This window comes from Mobula hypostoma, chromosome 23 (genome assembly GCF_963921235.1).
Source record: "Mobula hypostoma chromosome 23, sMobHyp1.1, whole genome shotgun sequence".
Classification (NCBI taxonomy): Eukaryota; Metazoa; Chordata; class Chondrichthyes; order Myliobatiformes; family Myliobatidae; genus Mobula; species Mobula hypostoma.
Window position 1 is genome coordinate 21,546,325 of NC_086119.1, and position 24,057 is coordinate 21,570,381.

A 24,057-nucleotide genomic window follows, 5' to 3' on the forward strand; every position below is an offset into this window, starting at 1 on the left:
GGCTTTGAACCAACAAAAATAAATATGGCAATAGTGACTTTGGCTAAGGAGGCTGGGTTTGTGGAAGTTGACGAAGATGATGTTGAAGAGATTTTGGCATCCCATACCAAGAACTGACAAATGAAGAGCTGATGCAATTGCAAGAGGAAAGGATATGGATGTAAACCGAACGCAGTAGTGAATGGCCCAAAAGTGAAGTCGCCCAGGAACTGAACATGACGCACTTGCATGAGATTTTCGCTACACTTGACAGTGTTGCAATGATTGCAGAAAAGTATGACTTTAATTTTGAAAGGGCATGTAGGTTTAGGGCAAGTTTGCAGGATGCTTTGAGTGCTTACAAAGAGCTGTATGATAGAAAAATGTGTGAAGCTAAGCAGTCAAACATACTGTAGTATTTCAAGCCTTCCACATCAGCCATAGCAGACGACGAACCTCGACCTTCGACATCGAGGCAGGCAGACATAGAAGGTGTAGACGTTAGTGACCTGCCTGCCCTGATGGATTCAGACAACGATGAGATGATACCCCAGTCTCTTGTACCTCCCACCACCCCAACCTCCGACGACACAGCCTAACACACTATCATCAGTGTGCTCGCTGTCTTCCCGATTCCGGTAAGTGAAACTACACTGTACATACATTATTTCTACTTTATATAGGCTGTGCACTTATCATACCATTCCTGCTTTTTCTATATGTTAGTGTTGTTTTAGGTTTTATGTGATATCTGGGCAAATTTTCTTAGTTCTGGATATAACGACAGATACAACTCTGTAAAAATCCTTTTCCAGCAGATTCTTGTCCCTTAGACGCCGTGCCTCATTCTTCCGCCATTAGCGCCTATCTCTGTGAAGTAAGGTCCGAGAAATGGCGGCAGGACCCTCTTTAAACTTGTGTTTACCCTGAGGAAGACTACCATGACCGTGAAGCCTTGCACAGGCAGGTGTGTGCACGTGTGTGTACGTGCCGATTTTTTTCTCTACAAATCGGTTTTTGGCTAAAGCTTCCCGATTCTGGAAAGTGAAACTACACTGTACGTACATTATTTCTACTTTATATAGGCTATGTATTTATTATACAATTCCTGCTTTTACTATATGTTAGTGTTATTTTAGGTTTTATTTGGTATGATTTGGTAGGTTATTTTTTGGGTCTAGGAACGCTCAAAAATTTTTCCCAAATAAATTAATGGTAATTGCTTCTTTGCTTTACGCCATTTCGGCTTAAGAAAGGTTTCATAGGAAGGCTCTACTTTCGTAAAGGGGGGGAAACCTGTACTAGGAAACATGATGTGAAATATTTTGATAGGAACAAAATAAGAGGGAATACAAAACCTAGTGAGTACACTTATAAAATGTGTAGAAGACATCTGGAGGTATTGATGCATAGTTTGTTGATGTGTCAAGGCAGATTGAAAAAGTGGGGTTGAAATGCGTACAGGACACTTATCTTTATAAAGACATGTACTGTGTACACAAGCAAGAAAAACAAAGTAACTTTTTCAAATAATGATTCAGTTATAACTGCAGTACATCATCAAGTCTTAGTTGCCACATTTTGGGACAGATGTAAAGGCTTTAGAGAGGATGCAAAAAGGATTTACTGAAACAATGTCAGGAATGAGGGATTTTAGTTATGTGCATAGATTGAAGCTGCTAGGGTGTTCTCATCGGAACTGACAGGATTATGTAGAGATTTGATAAAGAAATTTAAAATCTTTAACAGCACAGAGTAGATAGAGGAAAGCTGTTTCCATTGGTAAAGGGTTAATGAACTGAAGGGACATAGATTGAAAGTGACTGGCAAAATAATTTAAAGTTACATGGGAAAATGTGTTCTTTAAAAACACATTGCGTAGTCAGGGTCCAGAGTGCAACAATTGTGGGAGCAGATTCCATTGCAACATTCTGACAGGATAGAATCACAGAGCTATGGGGGAGTGCAAAGGAATGGTATTTAGCAGATTACTCTTTACAGAGCAGATACAGACTCAATACTGTTGCGATTCTGATTCTTGTTCTAAATTCTCCCATCAATAAAAAATTGCTTCTCACCATCTATATTATCAAATCTTTTACATTCGACCTCAGTTAGTTCACCACTTCAACCTTCTATGCTAAAGTGAACGAGAATTTTATACAAATTGTGCTCAATTCAATCCTTATAGCTGTGGTGCTATTTCATATATTTATGCTGTATCAGCCATGGCCAATATCTCCTTTCTGACATGCAGTTCCCAGAACTATATGCTATAGACTATATGGGGAATAACTAGATCTCCTTAAGGCACAAATTTTACTGCTTTTGAAAGAAATCCTAAGATTGAAAGGCTTTTCCTAAACATTCCTATCCACTAGATTCTTGAGCAACCCACCCACATAATTCCCCCCCCCCATCCGGCAATTCTCTACTCATTAACAATTCCTAAACTCTTTCCATTCACATCAACCTCTTGGGTTGAAATATATATATTCTCTTGCTTTCTTACAGTAAACACCAGCTGCCACAGTTCTGAATCTTAACTTAAATCTGCGGATATCCCTCTGCACATTCTACACTGCATATACCAAGCCCATACTCTACTTTTTGTTAACCATCTCATAAGATTTGATAAATGCTTTCCAGAAGTGCAAAAAAAACATCCTTGAACATACCCTCACCTGTCACACTAGTTAGTTCCCCAAAAATATACAAAGATTTTGTAACTTAATTTAAAAGACAAGTTAAGAAAACACTGCAATATGTCACGCTGAACTATGGACAGGAAAGACTAAAGATGACTCATGGGAGGTATCGAGTACAGTAATGAATATTCACAGTATAAGTTGTATACATACCCTTGAAGGGCAAGCACTCACATATAATTTAATTAGTCAATAATGAAATGTGAGAAAAATGTGTGAAACTAAAAGGACGAACGTAAGAAGCAGAAGTGAATAAAAATCATGTACACTGAAAGATATACTCAATGGCCACTTTATTAGGTACCTCCTGTCCTAATAAAGTGGCCACTGAGTGTCTGTTCATGGTCTCCTGCTGCTGCAGCCCATCCATTTCAAGGTTTGACACGCTGTACATTTGGAGATGCTCTTCTGCACACCACTGTTGTAACACATTGTTATCAGAGTTGCAGTTGCCTTCCTGTCAACTTGAACTAGTTGGCCATTCTCTTTTGACCCCTCTCATTAGCAAGGTGTTTTTGACCACAGAACTGCAGCCCACTGGGTGTTTTTTTTTGTTGTTTGTGCCATTCTATGTAAACTCTGGAGACTGTTGTGTGTGAAAATCCCAGGAGATCAACAATTTACAAGATACTCATATCACCTCATCAATCCACAGTCACAGTCACTTAGATCATATTTCTTCCTCATTCTGATGTTTGGTCTTTACCATATCTGCAAGTTTTTATGCGTTGACTTGCTGCCACATGATTGACTGATTATATAATTCCATGAATGAGCAGGTGCACCTAAAGTGGCCACACTGCACTTCAAATATTAATAGGACTTGAAGGGTAAGAGTTGAAGACGGGCTCAAAAGCAGAAAAAGGAGGTCACGATGAAATTATCTGTTAGTGCTAAATGGAACTAAACAATGAGGAGTTCAAGAATTTACTTAATTATTTTGTCACTTCAATCCATTTAACTAAGGCAGAAAGGTCACTTTAATGACTACTTGAAAAGCATCATAAATGGAACTTATTGGCAAAGAACCACAGTCTTAAGAGTTTTTCAGGCAACATAAACAACAGGATTTAATTATTTATTTTGAGATAAACACTTTCATAATCACTGCACCATCACATCAAATAAACATCTGACTTGTAGTATAAAAAAACTTATGACTTGTAGGACAATTATTCAGATTCTATACATTCAAACTAATAACTGGTATAGAACTCCAACTCTTCTAAAATACCATGCAAATGACCAGCTAAGTAAACTAACTATGCTTTTATACAAGTTTATTATTATTTTATCCACTTTTCAAATCTAGCCACTTGGAAACAAGTTAGCCTGTGGCTAAGTGGCACTTTCTCGATTAACCAAGTTAGTGCAAAAACAAAGGAGCTGGTTGTGGATTTCAGGAGGAATGGAGATGGGCTAATCCCTATTGACATCAATGGATCTGGGGTGGAGAGGGTAAACAGCTCTAAGTTCCTTGGCATCCACATCACTGAGGACCTCATGTGGTCTGTGCACACCAGCTGTGCGGTAAAAAAGCACAACAGTGCCTCTTTCACCTCAGACGGTTGAGGAAGTTTGGTATGGGCCCCCAAATCCGAAGAACTTTCTACAGTGGCACAATTGAGAGGATCCTGACTGGCTGCATCACTGCCTGGTATGGGAACTGTACCTCCCTTAATCGCAGGGCTCGGCAGAGAGTGGTGCAGACAGCCCAGCGCATCTGTAGTTGTGAACTTCCCATGATTCAGGACATTTACAAGGACAGGTGTATAAAAAGGGCCAGTAGGATCATTGGGGACCCGAGTCACCCCAACCTATTCCAGCTGCTACCATCCGGGAAACGATGCCACAGCATAAAAGCCAGGACCAACAGGTTTTTTTTTATTAAGTGAAATTGTGAACAATAGCCAGATCAGAAATGTTGATCAAGTCAACTAGAGAACTCTGATAGGCCAATCAGATGGTTCACTGCTGCTCAGCGATAGAACACAAAAAAATCTTATGTACAATTAAGAAACATTAAAAAATAGTAGAAATACTGGAGTCATGATGATCATGATGAAGTCTGCTGAAGAGAGATATTTATACACATGCTGTCCTCCATAATTCAAAGAGATTGAAAGATAAGGCTCCAAGACAGCTTCTTCCACCAGGCCATCAGACTGATTAACTCACGCTGATTTGAGTGTACTCTATATTACATTGACTGTTCTATTTATTATAAATTAATATGAATTACTCTGATTGCACATTTAGATGGACGCATAATGTAAAGATTTTTACTCCTCATGTATGTGAAAGATGTAAGTCAATTTAATTATACAGTAATCTGTAGCGCATGGCAATGAGCACATGGCCTCCTTATTCTTCCTCCTAAATGATGCCCTACAGACAGCCAAACTTCATTTCAGAATAGAAAGTTTATTTTATTCACGCCATGCACTTCAGGCATTAGAGAACTGCAGAGGAAGGAATAAAGGAGAGAGGGCACAAGGCTGAACATTCTTATTTCAATCTAGCTAACACTGTATACTTTATTTGGCAATTTACTTCAAATAAATACCAAAGTTGAGCAGACACAATATTTTACCTTATGCTTATTGATCTACATTGTGGCTATTGCCCAAATAAGAACCAAATTTAAATTCACAGCCTATTTATCAAAACCTACAATGCCTTCGAGTCTTCTTATTTGTAACCTCCTCCACTCTCTATTCATCTGCAATTGCTCTGCAGCTCTAATTCGGCTGCTAGATTATCCCAACATTGATCTGCCTCTGCTCAGGAATTGCGTACCAAAACATCCCCATTTTTTCTCAGATGCTAGGTCTTCTTAAACCAAGCTTTTGGTTACACATCCAAAAATTTCACTACATGATTTGATGTCAACACTCTTGACAAGTGCCCCAAATAATTTAGTTATGTTAAAAACACTATGATAATTTCAAGTTGGTGCTGGAAGAGTCAAGGTAGGTTTTAAAACCAATTTTCCTTCTGGGCCAAAGTAGAGCTATTATCCTGAGTTAGACAAGAAAATATTGTATATCTGAGTTTCAAATTCAATACTTTAATTCTTACCAAACTCCATCACTGATCACTTACATTGATGCCTGGAGCCAAATGATTTCAACCACTGCAATCACTGACTTTGTTTCACAGCAGTATCTCCACCTACTCAGATCCCACAATAAACCACATCTTACTACCACGTGCACACTGAGTGAATTAAGGACGTTTTAAAAACTTACATCAACATCTCTCCAAAACAATAAAGGCCATATAGTTTTTCCGAATAACTTTAGTGTCGCTTTGTCTTCCAAATCCTCAAGACAGCCTTGTCTTGTGCCTCATGTGATGGGGCCACATACAGATAATTCTAGTGCACCTGGCATTGAAAAATTCCCTATGATCCTCACCATGAAAGATGTCAGTTACTAGAGACATCGCCAAAAGAATAAATAGTCCTTGTTTGTGATTTTTACATCATTATGCACATCTTTCCCTTCCACAAGAACTTGAACGTATTTAGGCACCACCTAGAGGTAGTGAACTGAAAATTGAAGAGCATAGTCAATGTGGGCTACTGTAGCCATATTATATCCCTGTAGCAGTACCTCCTCCTCTGCAACTCTGCTGCCTTCTCTTTTATACTACAAGGTTGGATGAAGTTTGGCTTAACAAAGTTGTTGACTGTGTTTCTAAAGAGATGAGAGAGAACAAAATAACCTTTGACGTAATTGTTTAAAGTTATAAAGATCAATAGGCTTTTACAAAAAGCAAATAACACGGATATCAGAGGTCCTTTTAAACATTTATCATGAATTTAATTATCAAGCAATCATGTTTAAAAACCATTTACTGCAACTTACCTCTCATCATTAAAGATTAGCTTCATGTACATCGAAACATCCAGTGAAATGTGCCATTTACATCAACAACCAATACAGTCCAACAATTGTGCTGGGAACAGCTCAACAGTGTTGCCATGCTTTTGGCACCAACATAGCATGCCCACAATTTACTAACTCTTTGGAATGTGCAAAGTAACCAGAGCACCCAGAGGAAACCCACTTGGCCACAGGGAAAATGTACAAACTCCTTACAGATAAGCGGCACAAACTGAACCCCAATCTTCCAATCACTGGCGCTGTAAATCATTACATTAAAAACAATGTTACCATGCCCCCCATATGGACTGCCTTATAACTTTAGTACTAAATATTTATGTTCACATGTAGCAAAGGGACTACTTCCCCTCAAGTTAAAGAGGAATAAAAAATGTTTGCAACCCAACAGCCACTATCACGTTATTGAAGGTTAAAATTTTAAAAAGGATTTATCTTTTAGATAGAGGGCAAAAGCCATTGGGAATAATTATTTTAGAAACATAATTATTAAAGTCATAAATTAGTGTTCTATCATTTCTGGAAATATCAAGGCTTATCAGACAAATTTAATAGTTTTTAACAAAAAAGTAATAAAAATAGATGGGTTAAAATTAAGTGACAGTTCTTACCTCCGCGGCTGGGATCTGCGTTCTTCTTCTACACTGTCTGCCTCCTGCAAGGTTTTAAAAGAAATAAAGAGTAAGAAAAACAAGCTTTTTTAAAAAAAATCCCCGCAAGAATACTTACTACATTCGGGAATGAATCATTTAGACTAGAAATATTGACTGGCATTGCAGTAACAATTATCACAAAATGAAAAATAATGTACAATTAACTACCAGTTATATCTTTCCATAGTGAGCTTGTAAGTGACAAGGGAAGATTGGAAACAGGTTGCCACTTTTACAATGAAAACAAAATGCTGAAAAATTCAGTGGGTCAGAATGCATCTGTGGAAAGAACAAGTTAACATCTACGTCTGAGACCTTTCATCAGTTCTGACCCGATAGCACCTATTATAGCTATTTAAAATTTTAAGCACCTGCAGTTCTTTTGATTGTCATATTTTCAAGGCCAGTAAAAGAACAGCACAAACTGTCCACGAGTTATGCACTACCTCCAAGTCTCAGGCTGTTGGACAAGTTGTATATTAAGATTAACGTGTGATTAAACACTAGCGTTTTGGCAGGAAATTCTAGACGAATGTCAATTGACGCAGGAAAACCAAATTCAACTGGAAAAGACTACAAGTTAAAACATTCTGCAAACAAAAACTAAAAATGGGACTACTGTTTTAAATGCCAGGTTTACCCACACTCAATGTTTAAAGAACAGCTTCTTCTCCTCTGTCATTAGATTTCTGAATGGTCCAGGAATACAACCTCGTTATTCATCTTATGTATAATTATTTCTTTTGTAACTTACAGTAATTTTCATGTCTTGCACTGGACAGCCTGAAAACAACAATTTTCACTACCTATGTCAGTGATAATAAATCTGCTTCTGATTCTACGTTCTGTTTCCACAGTCATTTATAAGCTGCTAATATCATTCCAAATCCAGCTTTCCAACCTTTAATCTTCCCAGTCCAACAAAAGCAACTCATCTGCCTTCAACTTCTTTCCTCTTGGTAGCATTTTATATCCCTCACTTTCCTACCGATCTGTAAGGCTGCCTTCCCTCCACTTTCACAGTGCAAGTCACCTTACTACAGAAGAAAATGGGATTTCATCCTGGATCAGCTCTTGCATTGCCAAGAGTCATCCCACTTTCGCCACATACTCCACTGTTTTCCTTCTTCATTACTCTTTTCATCTATCTATCCTCCTCATAAAATGTTGGAGGGAGAAGGCATGAATTTGGGTCGTCTGCATATTCTAATTAAGTGAAAAATAGTTCCCTTTTTTCCCTATCATACCTTAATGACCTTTTCCTTCCAACTGCTCTCCTAGTGGTCTGAATCTATTCTATCCAGAGTGCCTCAGAACAGCTTTATTTTTTTTACTTTTTCCCAAATTTTTTCCTAAAATGAATACACAAGAACCCAATAGCTTTAATGTAACAACTTACACTGGGTTTCCACTAGATGGCAGCAAAGGAGAGAATTTTCCAATCACTATTAATGAAAAGTAACTCATTAATTATCACAAATCAGAAAAAAAGATATTATAATTCCTGAGTGTGTTCCTTTGTCCTAATTTATGTGACCCAGTGTATTGGAATTATCCATTCTAAACTAACTGATATTTTCTAAATTGATTTTTATATAGATTACAATACATTCCTTTGGTCTGCAAAGGGTCTTTAACTTGAAATGCCATTCTGATTCCATAATGCTATCTGGCTTGATGGGTATTCCCAGTTCTTTGCTTATTTTTCAGATTTCTATTCTTATCTATCAAATCAAAGTCAATTAATTAACAATTATGTCTAGCATAATTAGATGTTCCTTTACATCTAACAGACCCCTCCTATCTCATATTTATGTCAAGTTCATTGCTATTCAACAGTACACAAGTATACTGCCAAACGAAATAACGTTCCTCAGGACCAAGGTGCACAACGCAGTACATATAACTCAAACACAACACATAAGGTAACATTAACAAAAATAAACTAACAAATAATAAGATTAAAATCATATTTTTCAAAATTAGGCAAGATTAAAATAGTCGAGAGCGAGAGCAGAAAACAAACAGATGTTCAGTGATGTCTGCCTACGTTTGACCAGTCTCCCTCTCTTCTCACTACCATCGTCAGGCAGGAGGTACAGGAGTCTTGGTTCATACGCCGCCAGGTTCAGGAGCATTTGTTGCCATGCAGCCATCAGGCTCCTGGACTGGCTTCACTTGTCTCAGCACTGAACAGGCTCCGCAGCTGTGGACTCACTTTTGGGGATTCAGCAGTTCGTGTTCCATGTGTTTTTGTTTACCTTTTATTTACTTTCCGTGCAATTTTTCCTCTTTTGTAGATTGGCTATGTGGCAGTCTTGTGTGTATTTTTATGGGAATCCCATCTTTTTTTGTTTTTTTTTTGATCATCTTTAGTACCATACTTAATAAAAAAAAAGTGACAAGCATTGAACCTCAAACAACCATACTATCATTGCGAAACTCCATTTTTGCTGCCTGTAATATTGTCACACTCTAACCCTCTTTCAATTCATCTGCCTTTATTACTTTATCCATGTTTGACCGGTCTCCTTTCTTCAGTTCTTTGTAAGCTAAAGACTAAACTAAACCACTGATGCCAAAGTCTAAGCATGCACCAAATCCTGTTCATCCATCAACCTAGTGCTTGCCAATTTTCCATTTATGATTTTCATCTTTGTTTTAAATCCTTCTTTTATCTTTCCTTCTCTATGTACAATCTCTGTAGCACTATAACTGCACTCTTTTCTGGTCTCTCCATCATCAGGAAACAGACCTGTTCCACCATTGAAGGCTGTACCTGCTGCCACCAAGGCCAAAAAGTCTGGAATTTCCTCCCTAATTATTCTGCCTCCATCAAGGCACTCCTTGCAGCATAATTATAATTGAGCTTTTGGTTATCTGACCTGATATTTCGTTTTGTAGATAGTTTTAATTTTCATTTAAAGTAGCAAAACTGGAGCACTATCAAGGCACTATACACGTTGAGTGATTTTGAGTAAAATTTCAAGTGCAGTGAGCTTAAAACCTGGATTCTTCTGACATAGAAAGCAATAAAAGAAATGTACCTGCTACCATAAAGTAGCATTGTGTCAAGTCAGCATCAGCGTCATCTTCCTGCACTAACCCCATAACCTTACATATGTAAACATCAACACTGGACAATTAACACAGAATAGTATTCTTTAGATAAATGTAGTTATTACTTCAAATTCTTACCACAAATTGACAATATTCATTAACACAATGCATCCATCACCCGGCAAAACAGGTAAAAAGAATGCAAAAAAAGAGCAGTAGTTGGCCGTCTGTTTCTGAACCTATTTATCAAGGTCATGATTGACCTTCTATCACAATGTCCTTCCAAGAAGAAAAAAAATCAAGAAAATTCAAGATTGTTTAAAGTCACCTCCAGTACACAAGCGTAAAAGAGAACAAAATAACTGTTACTTTGGATCTGATGCAACACAAAAATAAACACAATGCAATAATAAAAAATACACAATAAACACGCAAACATAAGGAATTCTGCAGGTGCTGGAAATTCAAGCAACACACATCAACCTGTCCCATGATCTTCTCATATCCCTTTTGCCAATCAACTGTCCAGCTCTTGGCTCCATCCCTCCCCCTCCTGTCTTCTCCTATCATTTTGGATCTCCCCCTCCCCCTTTCAAATCTCTTACTAGCTCTTCTGTCAGTTAGTCCTGACGAAGGGTCTCGGCCCGAAACGTCGACTGTACCTCTTCCTAGAGATGCTGCCTGGCCTGCTGAGTTCACCAGCAACTTTGATGTGTGTTGGTTGAATAAATACACAAGATTGCTTATACTATATGCATTGAAACATATAAGATTATTAAGGGATTGGACACGCTGCAGGCAGGAAGCATGTTCCCACTGATGGGTGAGTCCAGAACCAGAGGCCACAGTTTAAGAATTAGGGGTAGGCCATTTAGAACGGAGTTGAGGAAAAACTTTTTCACCCAGAGAGTGGTGAATATAGGGAATGCTCTGCCCCAGAAGGCTGTGTAGGCCAAGTCTCTGGATGCTTTCAAAAAAGAGATGGATAGAGCTCTTAAAGATAGCGGAATCAAAGGTTATGGGGATAAGGCAGGAACTGGATACTGATAGTGGATGATCAGCCATGATCACAGTGAATGGCGGTGCTGGTTCGAAGGGCCAAATGGCCTACTCCTGCACCTATTGTCTATTGTCTATTGATTGTATGTCCATAAAATGACTCTAGGCACAGGAGTGTCTGTACATAAGGTGACTGACAGGAAATGATAAAAAGTGGTGGTGGAAAGGGTGGGTTAGTGGATGGAGGTGTTGATCAGCCTTACTGCTTGGGGAAAGTAACTGTTTTTTCAATCTGGTGGTCCTGGCGTGGATGCTACTTAGCCTCCTCCTGATGGAAATAGGACAAACAGTCCACGAGCAGGATGGGTGCAATCCTTCATGATGTTACTGGCCCTTTTCTAGCATCTTTCTGTATATATGTCCTTGATAACAGCTAGGCTGGTGCTGGTGATGCATTGGGCAGTTTTGACTAACCATTGTAGAACCTTTGTGTCGACCACAGTGCATTTTCTATACCAAGCAGTGATGCAGCATGTTAGGATGCTCTCTACTGCGCATCTGTGGAAGGATGTCAGTATAGATGTGCACAGCAAGATGACACCAGCAAATAACACGACCAAGAGCGACATCCTTCAGACAGTTCACAAGCTACTTCTTTCCCTTTGTTTATGTCAGCTTTTTTGTTCAAACCTGTTTCTGCTATTGTTGGAGTCTGTGATCTACTTTTTGGCAATGTGTTTTTGGACCGATTCACCAATCTGGCATTTTCCTATCTCCAAGGGAGTTCAGCAAGGTTTCAAGCTAAGTATGCAGCCTGGAGACGGTTTGTGAGCTCTTGCTTGACTCCATTACTCGCCAATCCTCCTGATTAAAGCATTGAGGAAGATTGAAATTAACAAGGACGACAGTGGAAGGTAGGCGGCTGTTCAGCACCAATTCCTGCATGTGACCAGTCTCTCTCTCCCTCTCAACCCACGCTCCCAGAGGAAAGTGCCTGTGTACAAACAGTCTCTCTCTTCCTCTCAATCCATGCTGCGGGAGGACAGTGCCGGAGTCCTGTGTTGTAGGCAGAGTTTAATCAATAGGGTTTGTGAATTAGACTCAACAGTTTACGTTATGATGGGTTTCTGGTTTCCAGTCACTCCCTTTTTTTTGCTGCTGTTTATTAGGACAATTTTGATTAGGGCAGCCCACAGATAGTGAATGACACGACACTGGATTGAACTGAGCTGAACTGAATATGTCTGGATATGACTTTGTGATTTGGTGTTTTTGTATTCTGTGTTTTTCTCTTGTCTTTTCCCACTTGCATGATTTGTTTTTTTTTGTGTGTCGCGTGTTTGATGTTTCTCTTTAAAAAGGTTCCATGGTTTTCTTTATTTCATGGCTGACTGTGGGAAAATGAATCTCAGGGTTGTATACTACACGCATACTTCGATAATAAATATACCATGAATCAGACTCCTTGATTACTTTACTATCCAGAGAGCTATGGATGTGCATTTTGAACAACTCAATGACAACAGTCACCACAGCCCTCAAGGATAGTGAATTCCAAAGTTTCACCATCCTCGGAATAAAGAGAATTTTCCACCTCTCAATACTGAACAGCTGACCCCATGTTTTCAGATTGTGTTCCCTGTCTAATTTTGTAAAATTGTCAAAATGTAAGTCTGATGAGAACTCCTCTCTTTCTTTTAAACTTGGGAGAACACAGTCTCAATTTACTTATCTCTCCTCATACGGCAAACCTGTAATGACTGAAACCAATCTTAGGTGTATTGAATCTAGCATGTCCTTTTATTGCTAAGGAGGCCAAAACTATACATTATTTAAGGTATTGTCCCCCTAAGGTTCTACAAAACTGCACTAGTAGTTCCTTACTCCTGTAATTAAATCCTTTTATATAAAAGGCTAACTTAATGTCTACTCTCTAAAACATTCATCACCTGCTGAACCTCATATTGCCTTCTGTACTTTTATACCTTGCTTTTCCATTATGTTCACAAAGTGGAAAACATTGTATTTTTCTGCAGTATATTCCACCTGTCAAATTCTCATCTATTCACTCCGACTGCATATCTCCCCTCAAAACGTCTCTACGTCCTTTTCCATACTTGTAATCCCACCCAGATTAGTATGGTTAGCAAACTTGCAAACGTGCCATTTGGTTCACTGAACCAAATCAATGATACAGGTTAGAATAAACAGCACCTATCCATGCAGTACCCCACTAATCCTAGGCTATCTGCCCTTTGATTTCTGTCTGATATTGAGTTCTCTATCAAAGTCTGTATGTCTACCATCAATTCCATGTCTTCCAAATTTATTGGCCAACCTCGTATATGCAACTTTAATTGAAAGCCTTTCAAAATTCCAATTAAACATGCTGGTGCAGTTGCCATCTTCAGTACCTCAGGAGATTAGTTAAGCATGTTTTTTTTTAACAAAATCGATGCTAACATGCTCAATCCAACTATTATTTTTCCAAAGGGTTCTATTATTACATTTTTCCTTATTAATTCCATCAATTCCATAACAATGATTTATGGGAAACTATGAATTCAGCCCTTTTGCTTTCTCTTTCCTTTTAAATAATAGGGTTAAATTTGCTACCCTCTATTCCAGAGCGATATTTTCAAGATCCACAAAGAGCTGGAGTATCTTTAAAAGCTTGTCTTCCAAAATTGTGATGTGGATCTTCAGGTCACTGATCATCAGGTGCATCATCATGTCCTTTGAAATCCATTTTCAAACTTGCTTAATTTCTTCAGTTCTTTACAATACACAGATGCAGGTTTTGCATTTATTTTATTATAAAGATAAAAAGTAATTACTGAATACCTGCAGTATTTTCCATTAGAAAGCTGTCCTGTCTCTATATGCAAGGGACACACATTTGCAATGACCATATTTTAAAATCTATAAACATCTGTAAAAAGCTCTCATGGTCAGGTAGTGTTCCTCAACCATCTACTCTGATATCATGCCTTTATTTTTTAATTTCTTGGTCTACTTTGCCAAGTTGTCAAAATATTCTGAGTCTTCTGGCAAATTTCTTCTCCGTCATTGAAGATCACTTTTCTTTTTGGATTTTAGTGACATGTGAGGAGTATATACAACTTGTGTATTATTTCTTTAAGTTCAAAGTAAATTGTCAAAGTACAAATATGTCACAACCCTGAGGTTCATTTTCTTGTGGGTATACTCAATAAACCCAATAGCCATCATAGAATCAATGAAGTGACTGCCCCAATGTGCAAAAGACAACAAACTGCAAATACAAAAAGGAATAATAATACTAAATGAATAAGCAATAAGTTTCGTGAACACGAGATGAAGAGTGTTTGAAAGGGAGTCAGTTGCTTGTGGGAACATTTCTGTGATGGGGAAAGTAAAGTTCATTGAAGTTATCGCCTTTAGTTCAAGACCCTGATGGTCGAAGGGTAATAACTGTTTCTGAACCTGGTGGCGGGAGTCCTGAGGCTCCTGTAGGTTTTTCCCAACGGCAGTAGTGAGAAGAGACCTGGGTGGTGGGGATCCCTGGTAATGGATGCTGCTTTCCTGTGACAATGCCCCATACAGATGTGCTCAGTGGTGGGAAGGGCTTTACCCATGATGGTCTGGGCCATATTTGTAGGACTTTCCATTCAGGGACATTTGTGTTTCCATATCAGGCCAGTCAATATACTGTGCACCACACATCTATAGAAGTTTGTCTAAGTTTTAGATGCCATGCAGAACCTTCGCAAACTCCTAAGGATGTAGAAGTGCTGTTGTGCTTTCTTCATAATTGTCCTTTGAAATGATAACCACTTAAATGCCAATGAATGTGGATAAAAACAAATCTTTCACTGTTTCTTCAAAGAACCACAGGCAACTTTCTTCTCATAGTTTCATCATTTAGTATTAGGATTCAGGTTTTTCATTGCGATTGGAAGTAAAGTATTCAACACTAGAGATATTTCATTGTAGAACGGTCAGTGTTAAGTTATTTGCCAACACAAAGCAGTGTTTGAATTTTTAGCATAGATATTTAAATGCCAGCAATGGAATTTCCAAACATCAATTTTACCTCATTGACTGCGATACATTGAAGACAACTGGAAGAATGAAACTAAAGTCTGTAAGCCTTCAGATGTTCATTAAGTCATACAGTCAAAGAATCGTACAGCATAGTAACAGGCCCTTTAGCTTACCATCCTCCTTCGCTCCAAAGAGAAAATCTATACCTTGCTGAATCTTTCCTCATAAAACATGTTCTCTAATCCAGGCAGCATCCTGGTTTATCTGCTCTGCATCCTCTTTAAAACTCCTACATTCTTCTGAAAATGAGGTGACCAGAATTGAACATAATTCGCAAAGTGTGGCCTAACTAGAGCTACAACTATTTGCCACCTAGCACTTGTTGAGATTAAGCTCCATTTGCCAATGCTCTGGTAACTTTCCATATGATCTATATTCAATTGTAGGCTTAAATAACCTTGATATTCATGTCATCTGCAAATTTACTAATCATATAGCCTGCATTCCCATCAAAATCATTAACATACATTACAAGGGCCCCAGCAATACACCACTGGTCACAGATTTCCAATCAGAAAAACATACTCCTACCACCCATGACCAGTCATATTTTGTATCTAATTTACCAGCTCACCTTGGATCCCACATGGGTTCTGAACCAACCCACCATCCAGAACCTTGTCAAATGCCTTATCTGAGTCCTATAGACAACATCTATCTCACTGCTTTCATCAGTCTTCTAAGCTACCTCCTCAAAAACACAATCATATTTGTGAGAGAGGATATACCCTGCACAAAGCCAATCAGACCATCCCCGATCAGTTCCTGTCTTTCCAAATGTACATAAATCCTATTCATTAGTATATTCTCTAGCAATTTCCCTCTTCCTGACACAAGGCTCAGCGCCTGTAGTTAATTGGCTCATCTCTGCTGACCTTCGTATATACAGGAACAATCAATATTAGCTATCCTGCAGTCTTCTGGCACTTCACCTGTGGCTGGCATTGATGCAAAAAATCTGTGTCGGGGCTCCTGCTGTCTCCTTCCCTGCTTTCATTAGCAACCGAGGATAGATTTCACACGACAGCCCTGGGGATTTATCAACCCTTGGGCAACTTATAATACCGCCTCCTAATACTGACCTGCTCCAGGTTATTCATGTAACCCTTGCTGAACAATCTTCTATGGTCTTCCTGGTAAATAAAAATGAAGCGGGGGGGGGGGAGGTTAAATTGAATTCAGTGCATTGAATGGGTTAAATTACTGGAATATTCTGATTTGTCCATTAGCATCAGAATTGTGGCTGAATAATCAATAAAAAGGAATGGTGCCAGATGAATGAACAGCATGTTAACCATTGCAGTACTTCTTTGTTCACCACACAGTAACGTGACATTTACTGTGGCACTCTGCACATTGTAATTTTGAGCTTCAGCCTAACTCAGGGGTGGCCAACCTTTTACATTCCATGCGTCAATTTTTTCACACACGAGTTCAGATGCGCCATAAAACTCTTGTACCCCCATTCAATTTTTGTTAAAATATGTTAATATAGACATATTTAGCACTTTTACATTATATATTGATTTAATATTAAAACAAGATAAACATTACTTACCTTAATGAGACATTTGAGTGTTTTGAGTTCGCCAAGCTTTTAACGTTTGGGGTTAAATTAGTTACTGAGAGCAGCAGAGAATTCTTCAAATTTTAATCAATCGCGACCTCGTTTTGTTTTTAATCAATTTCATGGCTGAAAATGTTTTCACAAACAATGCACAACGGTTTTCCTGACAGACCCGCTATAAATAAGAACTCATTTTCCCACTGTTCATTGAATTCATGCTAAGTATCACTTTCTGCTTTTCTTTTGCTCATTTTCTTTTGCACTGTGAAGGATAACTAAATGTAAAAACAAGGCTTAATTTTCGAAAAAGTGCAAAACTGTAAATGTTCACAAAGGACGAACAAAGCATAACTCCATAGCGCATTTGTAAACTGACTGGCAAAAACCTGTGACACACCGCTGGTGCAGACGCCTGGCACCTCAGGATCAAACAAGTATCAAACGTGTATTGAACAGTTATGGAACGACTGCAGAACAAAAGTCCTTCTTTCCTAGTTTGACTCATTGAACATTTTTTTAAAAATTGAAAACAGATTAATGTGAAAGAAGATAACATTCGCCAAAAGATGTGCACGAAATAATAAAATCGCTAAAAATAATTGCTAAGTTTTAGATTTATTCTCAGTAAAACCCATTTCTAGCTCTAAGCTACTTGAATTCCTGCTATAGATTTTTTTTCTACAAATCAGTTTTTGGTTAATACTTTTTGCATGAGTCGGCTTACTTTTTTATTATTATCACTGGGGTGCAATCTAATCATCCAATGCTCCACAAGTTGGCCACCCCTGCCCTAACTGCTTTTGTATGCTGCACTAAATAAAGTGTGCAAGAGTAGTACTGAAAGATGAAAACTTGAAAAAATTGTGCAAGTACCATCTTGTTTGCAGTAACCAAAATAGAGGTTGATCAAAAACATCCATTTTATAGAATAAAGCCATGATATTTTTGTAATGGAAAACATGAATTAAATCTTGCCAATCTATAAGCTGTTTGAGATTCTGAGACGTAAAATTAGGGCAAAGGCAAATGTTTCATCAAGAATGCAATAATTACACATTTCAATATAATTGCATTAATATGTAGCTTTCTCAAGATTTTTTTTGTATCCAATAAAAGCACATTTTCCAAAAACAGTTATGTTGAATATTAATTAACTCTATATTGGGTAACTGAAGGTCTGGAGACAAATCAGATTCTTTTCCATAAGTTCACCATTCCAGAAACAGAGTGTTTCTATCATTTTATGAAATATAAAAAAGAGACAGGTGCCACCCTCATGTCAACCTTCCTCCTCAATTCATCTTCTACATGGCAACACTTTTCTGACAAACACCAATCACAACATCCCTAAGGAACTGTTTGTCACTTCAGCTCCTCTTAGTTATCAGGCACCAGCTGGTTTGTATTGTCCATAGGACTTTACATTTAAAAAATGACAATAGATCAGACAGGTAGGAGATATTGGGGAAAAAATTTACTGACACTCATATCTTCAATACACTTGCACCTCAATCAAGTTAATTGAAACAAAATTAAGAAATTAGTCTATGTTGCAATAGCATGACTCTGTAAAGTTAGTTATTACATAGAGACAAGCTATTTAATTCAGATCACTAGAACAATAGAATTGTTTAATATAAAACACATTGGTGCTTTTCTTTCTTTCCATCCCTTTTCTGCCCTTTCCTGGTATTAGGCTCCTAATTTGGTTTTAGGCACACAGATACCAGATGCTCTCTGGCATCTCTCTGAAGAAATTGTTACTTGTATAAACTACGAAATTGAATTTTGCAGCTTATTGAAACACAGAAATCATCATATCTAATCGTGATCCTTTTCTCCCTGACAACCACATTAGCATCCTAACCCAAGTGTAACGAGGCTAACAGAATTATTCTTATCACCAAAACTCTTGCCATTAATTGACTTACATTAAAATATGATTCAAAATCATTAGTGCTCCATTCCATCCAGCATAATTGCCAGCCTTTAAAAAAATACTGTTTTTCATAAAATGAAACCATATTTAAAAAAAGCAGAATTATTAACAGAGCATCAGGTTTTTGTGACCCATTTTTCCAATATGGCTATATATTCTAATTAGTTCAGATTAATGAAGTCAGCGTATGAAACAAAAATAAAACGTAAAAATGTTTCTCACATTTAAAATAGTTAGATAATCCTTTCTAATATGCACAAATGATCCCTGCAAATCATTTGAGGACTAATCATTTATACTACAAACTGCAGATTGGAAATTCATACCATGCATTAATTTTCAATAAGTACAGCTTCTTATAACCCAAGAAACTGCACCCATTGCCGCCTCCTCCGGGATACAGTGTTGATGACAAACTCCTGTCTATAATAGTAAGCATCTGTCAGGATTCAGGAGTTTACAGGGCAATTGCTACAATTTACAAATCCACTGAAATGATAAAAAGCACTATGTTTCAAACTTCTATCACAAATTTCTGCTTAAATGCAATCTCTGCCAATCTTTACAGTCGTCTACAGTACCCCCATCCATAAAGCTACTTCTTTAAATTGGCGTTTTGCGCTTCCCCCATTTACAATACAGCCTGCAGCACTCAGAATTCTATCCTCTGCAACTTCCCTCCTAACCATCAACATTTCTCAGCTTTCTTGCCATTAAAAGCCTTTGTTAAAAGCTTCATGACTAAGCTACTATCTTGCTTACAATCCAACTGTTCCATTTCTGGCATAATTTCTTAAACACAAAATCGATGCTTTTTTTGAAAAGCACTTTGTAAATGCAGATTCTTTCTACAGTTCTGTCATTAATATGACAACAGTGAACCTCGAGTCTTTCTCAGCAAACCTCAGCTGTTCTTATCTCTTTCAAAAGTAAAGACCAGTCCATTTACCTCTCTCAGTAACATTAAGATAAAAATTTGAAGCCATGTGGAACATTAAGTATTCACCTTTGAATTTAATATTCAGTCCCTTGCCACACCTACTCTCCATTTCCCCAAAATCCACTCATTCTCTGATTCTGGTTTGTCATGCAACCCTCCAGTTTTCTTGACTTTTTAAAATTTACTCTAGCCAGCTTCTGCTCTATAAACTATGGTTTATCCAGGACATTATATACCATAAACTATACCAGCAGCTACTCCCTTGTGAGTCAAAATTAAAATGACTATAACTTCATTGCAATTTTAAATGTTCACTTCCATATCCTCCGTGAACAGCCCTCTTTTAACATTAGACCTCCTTTCCATTGCTCCGCCATGATGATCTCTTCATAATCTACAATACAGGTGTCCCCGCTTTTCGAACGTTCGCTTTATGAAACCTCACTGTTACGAAAGACCTACATTAGTACCCTGTTTTCGCTTTCAGGGGCGTTTTCACTGTTACGAAAAAAATCAGCGCGTGATAAAAAGCCGTGTGCGCCCCGAGCAACCGCTGTTCCCCCAGATTCAGAACAGCATTGCTTTAACACGTTGCATTGAGCACCCATTTGCAAGATGAGTTCTGAGGCCTGAAAAAGCTCGTAAGGGTATTACATTTAGCGTAAAACCAGACATAATTAAGCGCTTTGATTGTGGTGAACGAAGTAAGGACAAAGTGAGTTTGACTTGTGGAAGCTGACGAAGATGATGTTGAAGAGGTTTTGGCCCTTGACCAAGAACTGATAGATGAAGAGCTGATGCAATTGGAAGAGGAAAGGATAACAATCGAAACCAAATGCAGTAGCAAAATGTACGTGAAGCCACCGCGTGAGATTTTCACTGCAATGATAGTGTACGACTTTAATTTTGAAAGAGTACGTCAGTTTAGGGGATATTTGCAAGATGGTTTCAGTCCTTACGAAAAACTGTATGATAGAAAAATGTGCGAGGCTCAGCAGTCAAGTAAGCCTTCCACATCAGCCACAGCAGACGACGAACCTCGACCTTCCGACATCGAGGCGGGCAGTCATAGGAGAAGATGAGCCGCCTGCTCTAATGGAAACAGACGACGAGATGACACCCCAGTGTCCCCCACCCCAACACCTTGGCCGCGGACAGATACTGTACCGATTCGCAGAGGATGCAGCAGTAGCCAGGAGGCACACAGCACATCTTTAAGAAAAAAGCTGAAATAAACATTCTAATTAATTAGATGCCGCCCCACACGTAAATGTCGGCCCAGATCAGAGGCGATGCAATCGGCACTGATCTGAGCCGACAACTACGTGTCGGGCAGCACCTAATTAATTAGCATGTTTATTTCGGCTTTTTTCTTAAATATGTGCTGCGTGCCTCCCGGCTACCGCTGGACTCCTCCGTGCCTCGCAGCAATGTATCGGTCAGTGGCCTGGAGGGTGGGGGCCACTGCACCACCCAACCTGTGACGACTCAGTCTAACACACCATCATCAGGGTGCTCGGCAAGCTGTCTTCCCGATTACAGTAAGTGATACTACACTGTACATACATTATTTCTACCTTATATTGGCTGTGTATTTTTACGTGTTATTCGGTATGATTTGGCAGCTTCATAGCTTAAAGGTTACTGGAGAGCGTTTGCACCGTGTTTCTGCAGAAAGCGCTTGCGTGAGATTTTCGCTATGGAGAACAGTGCCGGCAATGATTGTGGAAAAGTATTTCTAATTTATATAGGCTGTGTATTAATCATATCATTCCTGCTTTTACTATTTGTTACTGTTATTTTAGGTTTTATGTGTTATTTGGCATGATTTGGTAGGTTATTTTTGCATCTGCGAAAGCTCACAAAATTTTCCCATATAAATAAATGGTAATTGCTTCTTCGCTTTATGACATTTTGGCTTACGAACCATTTCATAGGAATGCTCTACCTTTGGATGGCGGGGGAAACCTGTATTGCATCTTTAGACTTCCCTCTTCATGCATTTACCTCTTGGAATTAAACCTTTGTCCTTCCCATATCACCTCTTTCAACCAATGTGCAAAAGACAAATCTAGCAAATAATAGATAAATAAATAAATAATACTGAGTTGCAAAGTCTTTGAAAGTGAGTCTATAGGATTTGGAGTCAATTCAGTCTTGAGGTGAGTGAAGTTATCCATGCTGGTTCCGGAGCTTGATGGTTGTAGGAAAGCAGCAGCCATCATCATCAGGTACCCCCACCATCTAGGTTATGCTCTCTTCTCACTGCTGTCAGCAGGGAAAAGGTATAGGAGCCTCAGAACTCATAACAGCAGACTCAGGAACAGTTATTACCATCAGGCTCTTGAACAACAACCTCAACTTCCCTTGCCCCATCACTGAAATGTTCCCACAACTTATGGTCTCACTTTCAAGGACTCTTCATCTCATATTCTTGATATTTATTTTTATTTCTTATTTATTTATTATTCTTTCTTTCTTTCTTGTACTTGCACAGTTTGCTGTATTTTGCACACTGGTTGAATGCTCAAGTTGCTGCAGTCTTTCACTGATTCTGTTACAGTTATTATTCTATTATGGATTTATCGAGTGTGCCCGCAAAAAAATAAATCTCAGGATTGTGTATGGTAACATCTCACGCCAACTTGGCACCAGCTAGGTAGCTGCAAGAAAACGTGATGTTGGATTATAGGTATTGAAATCATTGCAGACCTCCTGGTGTACACATCAGTATCCGCACAGTAAACAGATACAATAACAATATTCTTTAAAAACTATGTTATTTTTCAATTGTCTTTTAAAAATGTTTATAGTAATTATTTTTGAATGGCTTTTCTAAAATGCTTCATTTATTTTAATCCGTCCATTATATTTTTATTTATAGGAAACAATGAATACATGTAATTATTTTACTAATTCACTAATCAATTATAACATCTGCTCAAAATTACCATGGCACACCAAATATATTTTTTAAATGACCACCAATTTGGACACACACTCTCACTTTAGGTGATAGGTTGTTAAGCCTAGGAATGGAAAGAGATAGGGTAATTGGGCCAGAAGGATAACGGAAAATAATATGGAGGATAACAGAGATGAATGGTTATCAGAAGTTATAGAAATCAATGTTGATACTGTCAGGTTAAGACTGACAAGACACAATATTAAGGTGTTGTTCCTCTAGTCTGTGTTTTGCCTCAACTTGGCAGTAGAAGATGCTGTGGACAGACATATTGGTGTGCAAATGGAAAGTGGAATTAAAATGGCTGGCCACCAGGTGATCCTGGTTGTTATGACAGCGAAGGTGCTTGATGAAGAGACTCCCCCAATCTGAGTTGGGTCTCACTGCTGTAAAGGAAGCCACACGAGGAGCACCGGATGAAATAAAGGATAATGATGTATGTGAAGTGCTGTCTCACCTGAAAGGACTGCTTAGGGCTCTGAATGGTGGTATGCGTGGAGGTGTAGAGCAATAACTGATGTAATGAATTCCCATGTGAAGTGCTGCCTCACATGGAAGGACTGTTTCGGGCTCTAAATAGTCGTGGGGAGCATGTGGTGAGAGTGTGGAATGAGCTACCAGCAGAAGTATGGATGCAGGTTCAATTTCAATACTTAAGAGAAATTTGGATAGGATGCTGAGGATGTTCTACGAGTCTGTGGTGGCCAGTGCTATCATGTTTGCTGTTGTGTGCTGGGGCAGCAGGCTGAGGGTAGCAGACACCAACAGAGTCAAGAGACTCATTCATAAGGCCAGTGATGTTGTGGGGATGGAACTGGACTCTCTGACAGTGGTATCTGAAAAGAGGATGCTGTCCAAGTTGCATGCCATCTTGGACAATGTCTCCCATCCATTACATAATGGATTGGTTGGGCACAGGAGTACATTCAGCCAGAGACTCATTCCACCGAGATGCAACACAGAGCGTCACAGGAAGTCATTCCTGCCTGTGGCCATCAAACTTTACAACTCCTCCCTTGGAGGGTCAGACACCCTGAGCCAATAGGCTGGTCCTGGACTTATTTCCTGGCATAACTTACATATTACTATTTAATTATTTATGGTTGTATTACTATTTAATTACTTATGGTGCAACTGTAACGAAAACCAATTTCCCTCGGGATCAATAAAGTATGACTACGACTAGGTACATAGTTGGGCGGGGTCTGGAGGGCTATGGTCCGAGTGCAAGTCAATGGGAGTAAGCAAATTAA

General features: G+C 38.6%; 1 protein-coding gene across 2 annotated transcripts in view; it reads right to left on the minus strand.

Moving 5' to 3' along the window:
* The window catches only part of LOC134336806 (protein phosphatase Slingshot homolog 2-like), a 181,971-nt gene that overhangs the window by 98,386 nt on the left and 59,528 nt on the right, over nt 1-24,057 (minus strand). For both annotated transcript variants that reach the window (XM_063031286.1, XM_063031285.1), the window contains exon 2: nt 7,207-7,250. In XM_063031286.1, the coding sequence (XP_062887356.1) occupies nt 7,207-7,250 (44 nt within the window). The remainder of the gene's footprint in view (nt 1-7,206; nt 7,251-24,057) is intronic.